The following is a 7,908-nucleotide window of genomic DNA, read 5'->3' as shown; positions in this document are numbered from 1 at the left end:
TATTATGTAAATAAGAATCTGGAGTTTTGGACTATCGATATATTTCAGGCAAACGCAGCGTTTTAACGCTATAACACCGTCCTAAGAACAATGACCGGTCATAAGTCACAATATAAATATACTTATAAACTATAGGTATACGTTATGGTAAATCCAAGGGAAGTTGGTATCGGTAACGTCGAGATAAAAAAAAAATATATTCAAAAGCAGCCTTCGAGTATAGTCGAGTAAAGAAAATCGTACATAGTTTTGGAAGAAATCGTTTTATCTTAACAATAATATATTAAATTTTAATAGAATTTAATTATGGACAATCGATAGTGATGCGCTATTGGAACGAACATTGACAATTTCAATCGATATTTGTGCGAAATTTCTCTACTTTATAATACGAACATACGATTGTTCACATTAGACGGTATGTAACACAATATAAAACTATAATAATGACTTTACCAAAAAATATAGTAAAATCATACTTGTATTTAATGTTAAACGATTTCAATTTTTTTATCGATATCCACTGTTAATGTTCGATTAATATATCGACTAAATATCTTGGAAATATGCAATTGAACCAGGAGCACACTATACTATTAAGTTAAATTTTCCTCAAAATCTAAATCTAATAAAATTCATCAACAATAGTGAATAAATTCGTATTTATCTTCTCATTCGATATAAATATATTATAACTGTGATGTATCTATGTGTTATTCGATTTTACGAGTGCTTCAAAAATCTGTTTTTTCTAATCCAAACGTATGTACAATTATTCTAAAGAAAATGCGATGATTTTTAAACATTCTAAGATATTTTTTGTCGATAAATTAAACCCTAATACTTCTCTGGCTTGGTAACATGCAATGAAAATTATTTTAAATCTAAGCGAATATATTTTGCGTTAGTTTGAATCGTTTTGAAATCTATCCCATGCTGTAACCACACAATAACTTTAGCTATAAAATGTATGAGTGAGCACCGATTCTGTCGATTAGAATATTCGAATTACAGTCAAGTCTGGAAAATAGTATGATGATCATAATACTACAGACGAATTGAGGAATAGTCGGAGTTTACTCGTGATACAAAAAATATTGAGGGTGCTTATGATCGATAAATATTAAAACTATTGTTTTTCAAGTTCATAACAAAGATTACCGCCTTAATTGATCAAAATCCTATATGACTTCATTGCAAAATCATATTCCCGGAATCTCTTACTAAAGTAATGTCACAAGAAATCATTGCAGGCGTTTTGAAAATACAGATTTTAGAGTCAGAATCAGTGACAACTCATATTTAATCGATACCTAACAAAATCGCTACACCCAATAACGTGGACCCAAATTTCGTTACATTCACGTACCTTCGTTAAGTCGTAAGACTCCTAGCGTAGTCAAAATATATCGACATTTTTACCGAGCTGTATCCAGTACGTATTTTAGTCAATAATTTCACAATAACACCATAAAACAACGGCACAATTCGATGTCTATGATTAAATGTTTTATCGATAAAAATAGAGATTTCCTATCAAGCATTGCCAATCTATCGATGTCTCTACGATTAAAAATTGAGTGAGTAATAAAGTTTTATTAAGTGTTTATCGTATCAACTACATAATAAAATTAGTGTATGTCGTTTTATGGTGTTTGTGTTTCTAAAGTCGTAGCTTATACCGAGTTAATTTAATCGAATTTGTGTACCTAAATTGGCACTTAAACTGGAAGCGACCGCCTTAACCGTACCAAACACCCGAATGTACCCTATACCCTGATTACAATAAACCAGATTTTATAATAAATATGCTTTCCTGCAACATCCAAGACACACCATTCGATAGATAAATAACCCACTATGAGACGATAGCGGGTTTTACCCAACAATATGTCCTACCGAACTTTAAAAACTTTTATGAATCCAATTACGATTTTCGTGACGAAATGCAAACAAGACTTAAATCTAAAACGTCTATGGAGATATCGTTATTGCATCGTGTTACAAAATATCTAATTAAAAATATTGCTAAGAAATGTTTTAAGGAATAAAAACAATTGTTTTCTGTGTTTAATAAAACAAAAAAAAAATTAAGATGGCACTAAGAAAATGAGGTACCCGCCCATTTATAAATCAATCGTGTAACTTAAGATTTGAGTGTACCTATGGACCTTTTCAAAACTATTTCTCTTAATAAATAAAGTTGAAAATAACTAATATTTTCCTCAAAACGCAATTGTAAAATGTCCTTTATGTGAACCAATGTACGGTTCAATTTCGATATTATCGAACTTTACGGGGTGCGAAACTGTATGATCCCGTAATATCTCGTCACCGTAGTTGTAATGTAGTCGTAGTTTAGACTTCGGTGCTCTTTCCCACCTGTCCGTGTTTGGGGTCCGGTATGCCGGACGCGCTGAGCTTGCGTGTGCGTCCCGGGAATATGCCGCCGAATAAACGTCCTGTGGGATGGAAATATGATGGTTAATAATCGACATCACTAGACTCAATGTGAATTTCAGTTTAAAATTTTGAAGAATCTGACTGTTAAAAACTTTATATCATGCCTTTACGTTCAGAAACAGGCTTATGATTGTAATGACAAAATGTTGTGCCTATTATCCAGACCCAGGGAAGATGGGAATGACATTTATTCTGCCAGTCAGCACATATGTACTCATGAATGAAAAAAACTGCGTGTATCTTAGTTTGAGAGACTTTGAACATGCTAAGTCATCCAGCGTCAATAATGGAAGTGATGTTTATGCACATACAAAAAAAAAAAATAGATCATCGTACAGCCTAAACTACTGTCGATTTCGCTGGAGTATACTAATCGATACTTTTTACATACCGACTTAATTCAAACAGTTAAGTTGTAAAGTTGGAATGATATGAGTGTTGTAGTGTTACCTGGCGAGCGTTGCTCGGTGGGGTGTCGCGGCGAGGTGGCGTGCAGTGCGTTGCGGCTGCCGTGCTGGAACGAGACGGACATGCCGCTGTCCAGCGACCCCACCGACCCGCGCCGCGTCAGCCGCTCCGCCGCCAGCGCCACTGAGACATGCTCGTGTTAGTCCAAATCGTAATCATCATAATTACTAGGTGCACACTAATAATAATATCAGCCCTGTACTATATAATATCCCACTGTTGGGATAATGTCGCATTGCAGGGCAGGGGCCTCCTCTACTACTGAGAGGGATTAGGCCTTAGTCCACCACGCTGGCATAGTGCGGATTGGTAGACTTCACACACCCTCGAAAATTCTCTATAAGAATTTCTCAGGTATGCAGGTTTCCTCATCCTTTCACCGAAAATGTGAACGTTGCATGCATGAGTACTTATCAATCGTAGATCGAACAATTTACCGGACAGTCTGTCCCGCCGGGACATTTTAAAAGTGCCTAAAATACGGGACGTGCCGGTAAATATGGGACGTCTGGCAACGCTATGTAAAATGTACGTTAATTAAAAGAAAAACTTTAATTACCAGGGTCGTTGATGTCGACGAGCGAGTTGCTGAGCACGTTGCGCTTGATGATGCTGGTGGGCGGCGGGTTGGACGACAGCCGCGACGGGCGGCCGGCGCCGGGCACGGCGGCGGCGGCACCACCACTCTGCGGGGACAACAAACAGTCACTTCTAAAGGTAACATCACTATATTTTACTTATAAATTTGTGTATAGAGGTCATATTATGAAAAATGAAGATACCTACTTGAAAAGTAAAATTACCAGTTTTTTGTATATTCATTAGTGTCTGGTCAGCATTACAGTCGTATTTTTAATGTTAAATAAACTAGTAAATGAATGACTAGACGGTAATATAACATTCATAATTAAAAATATTAGAAATTGCATGAGGAATTATCAGTTATAAAATTGGCAAATTTTAAGTTAACCATAAATATAAATTATTGATACATATCGATAAATTTTAAACGTAATCGATATGGCGACATACCCGTGCACTTCAATAATTGATACATATCGATAAATTTAAAAATAAAAACGTTATGGTGACATACCCGTGCATGTGAACGTGGTCCATACACTGTTGATGATCGATCTCAACATCGGCCACGCCACTGTCGCGGTTCTCCATTACTGGAAAAATTGTATTTTTAAAGAAAAAATATACATTCATAATACATCACAACTCTGTAAAATAATTTAGCAAACGATTTCTCAAAAATACTCGTCAAATGATTTCATTTAACAATCGTTATGGACGCAATAAATGTAGGCGGGCAGCTAAACATCGAAATCCTTAATCCAAAATTCATAAATCATTCCAAGCCATCCGACTTATCTCACTATACTTAGCCCAAATATCAATTATTAATGTATCATTTTCATTACCATTCCTGGAGGAGGCCGGTGCGTTCCTCCCCTTGCCCCTATTCAGCTCAGCCTCGATCCTCATCGCCTCCATCTCGTCCATCTCGGCGATGCTCTCGCGCAGGTCCTCGGCGAACTTGCAGCGGTCGTGTTCGTTGCGCGCGTTGAAGGTGGCGAGGCGGCGGCCGTCCACGCGCCGCGATAGCCGAATACCGAATGGGTAATCTGTGAGGACACAAAAAAGGTCATTTATATCGATGATTACTATTCGAATATCGATAATCTTCAAAAGTATCAAAAGATTAGTCATTTTATAATCGTATATGAAAGATTATTTATCGATTATCGGTTGGCCTTATCGATGTTACAAACAGTTACAATAAGTATTGATAGTTTTGGTAATTATCATAAAATTGTTTAATAGAGACTATTTTAATATATTATTAAAATAAAAATTCAACCGCACATATCAGATAAAAATGTCTATTTTCCAGTTCATACTCACGCGGCACGGAAAACAGGTTGACCAGCATGCCGCACAGCGGGAACGATTGACGGAACGTGTACGTCACCGACGATTTCTTCTTGCTGAAGATCTTCGTTATCACCAGCAGATCGTTGAATAGGAACACCTGGGATGAGATAAGTTGGATTTTTTATCGATAGAATATTATCTATGTTAGACGATTTCAAATATCGATTACTTTAATCGAATAACTACTGTTATGTTGTTCTTTATTTTTCAGTTAGAGAATTCCAAATATCGATCACCTTAGTCGAATGAGTACTATCTTTATCGATATCTTGCGAGATAATGAAGCATGTAATTTGCAGAATATCTTTATAACATTGATGTAATTTGAAATAAAGTTGCTGTTACAATCAATTGCCGATATTTAAACGTCCTTAAAAGTATTTTCAAATATATAAACATCCAACCATGCTTATAATTTAGTTATATATAGTAAAGAATATTTACTGAATAATATATAAAAAATGAATGTATTTTTTTTCTTTTTTTTACTTTGAATGACAATACGAACTGACAGTTCGCCTGGTGGTAAGCTATACGACCGCTCATAAACAATAGAAACACCATCGACTTTGAATTACAAAGTATTGTTTGGAATTCCACTGCGCTCGCCATCCTGAGACATGAGAAGTTAAATCTTATTATGTCCAGTAGTTACACGGGACATAATAAGACACATATGTAAGTATTTTTTGTAATCAGTGCAATACCTCTCTCTGATGTACGCCAGGCCGTTCCTTCTTGTGTATATCGGGGATCTCGTACAGACGGCAGTAGCAGACGAGCCGCCGGTGAGGGAGCGCCAGGTGCGGCTTCTTGCCCACGATCGTGGCTTGACTTTCATCACCTTGAAAACGAAATGTGATAGGGTTAATACCTATTTCAGCAACGAATTATAATCATTTTAATATTTCGTTTACTAATCCGGAAAAAGATATCTATTTTTCTATTATAGTGTTACAAAATAGTTTTCGTCACATTTATATTGTAATCATATCACATTTTGAATGATGTGTTTATATTTGCGAAATTGCCGAAAACTTAAGGTACAAGAATGCAGTCTGTATTATTCTAGTTTGTACATACATAGAGCCAATTAATAAATCATCAATCTTCTCAGAATTGACGAGCATTGTGCTATCAGACGAGCAAATTGCTCGTTTCAGTCAGTATTTTTCTAAAAACTTTACTTAATTTAATACAACACCGTCGTGTTACAACATTTGTTAAACACCTCTCTCAAAAGTTATTTTTTATATCCTCAAAAATATTTTTTATGTTGTTCACGGAAATTACAAGTATTGTAATTAACATTAACTTCTTTTCGGCACTAGAGGTCAATATCATTAGATTTATATTAGTATAAGCAACCTAGGTTCTTATAAGTGTACATGACTGTAGGGTGCCAATAAAAAAAGAAAATAAAAAACAGTAAACCTCACCTGCGTAACATGGTCACTGCCGGGTCTGAACTCGCTGGCCTTGACCCGGTCGTAGATGCCGGCGAGCATGTCGCGGTCGATGTCGCCGCAGTCGTCGATGCCGCGCAGGTTGCGCACGAAGTCGTCGAGCGACATGCGCGCCTCGGGCTTCAGGTTGGGCGTGTGCAGGTCCGTGTTCAGCATTATTATCGCGAACGCTAGCACGAAGATCTGGAAGAGTAAGGTTATCGTTACTTATAGTTGCATAATTATCGATACATATAATATAGCATCGAATAGAGAAATAGATTTTAAATAATAGTTTATCACAATACACTCACATTTACAAAATTAAATAGGACATTCTAAAAATGGTGTAGGCAGATAGGTAATTTGCACTATCCAAAACTTTTGTGTACAATTTGCCGTAGTTCGCAGGCAAATTTCACACATCAATTAATAACTACATCTTATCGATATTACATATTTTTTACTCATCGACAATCATATCGATATCTCTGTACTGTTAACTAATCGATAATGATATCATATCGATATCACACAAAAATTTTCGATAATTGTATTGATATTTACAGTATCCTGAGTCCGTAGCCTCTGAACGAAGTCGGTGTTGCAGACGCAGTACCGCCTCGCAAACGCTTCCACCAGTCGCTCGATCTTCTGCGCCTCGCCTGGGAGTCGGAAGTGGGCCTGGTATCGACGGAGGCCACATCCACAGCCATGCCGGACAGATCGAGTTCGTTTACGAAGCATCTGTTGGTGAGAATATGAAAATTGTGGTCAATAATTTGTTATATAAATATCTGACGTTTTCATATTTCAAAATAAAAACGATATTATTTTTTTTTATATTTACTCCGTTATTGTAGGTTTGAAAGTTCATTTGGACGAATAAAAAATGTAATTACGCACTATCGTGGTTTTAAAATGTGTTGTCCCGATCATTATAATCCTTTTTATGTTAAAAATTACATGAATTACACACAAAAATTCTGTCCTGGTAGCATTCAGCACCTCAGCAATAATTTACTTAATTTAACTGTCGAATTTGTTATAAAAAACACACAAACACTCACTCCAAAACGGCCATGTTGAACGGGTTCTGGAGATTACCGAGGTACTCTCCGATCATTTGCTTGCTGAGTCCCTTCCGAGTGATCAGGAATCTGGCTACACCACGCGGCGAGTTTCGAGAAACCCGCGAGCGATGAGATACGCCACACCGCGCTCTGGCTTCTTGTTGAATAGGTTCAAGCCGACGCGTATTGGCGCTTGCGCACCGTTTCTGATACCTGAAAGTGATGTAAAATACATTTGAATGTAAGTACATAATGTGCTAGTATGTACAGAGTACAAGAGTATGGTACATTTTGTCATTAAAATTTACAAATTATAACGTAATTTTATTTATATATAAATCATTTAGAAGTATTTATTTGGGAGGTACTGAAATATATGTATCAAGGGGTGACATTCCATACATAATCATAATTTAAAAGTGCAAAATTAGTTTGAATTTTAGAACAAAAATGCAGGGTGTGTAGTGTTTTGAAATGGTGCGTGAACCTTGAGCGGTTGGTGCTGTTGGTGGTCG

The 7,908-nt window shown here is 36.5% G+C and overlaps 1 protein-coding gene across 1 annotated transcript; it reads right to left on the bottom strand.

Moving 5' to 3' along the window:
• Positions 1–927: 927 nt before the first annotated feature.
• LOC119192907 (IQ motif and SEC7 domain-containing protein 1-like) lies at positions 928–7,606 on the bottom strand (the record flags this gene model as incomplete). Its single annotated transcript, XM_037446643.1, is given in 15 exon segments — positions 928–2,462; positions 2,914–3,054; positions 3,491–3,580; positions 3,583–3,617; positions 4,028–4,106; positions 4,362–4,565; positions 4,846–4,972; positions 5,583–5,709; positions 6,105–6,110; positions 6,310–6,524; positions 6,888–7,021; positions 7,024–7,067; positions 7,391–7,505; positions 7,508–7,576; positions 7,579–7,606. Coding segments are annotated over 15 exon segments (1,518 nt in total), but the record flags the coding sequence as incomplete, so codon positions are not given.
• Positions 7,607–7,908: the final 302 nt, after the last annotated feature.

The sequence above is a fragment of the Manduca sexta genome, unplaced genomic scaffold (genome assembly GCF_014839805.1).
Source record: "Manduca sexta isolate Smith_Timp_Sample1 unplaced genomic scaffold, JHU_Msex_v1.0 HiC_scaffold_3346, whole genome shotgun sequence".
NCBI classification, from domain to species: Eukaryota; Metazoa; Arthropoda; class Insecta; order Lepidoptera; family Sphingidae; genus Manduca; species Manduca sexta.
The sequence above is the reverse complement of the archived record's forward strand: the minus strand, read 5'-3'. Positions and strand labels throughout refer to the sequence as shown.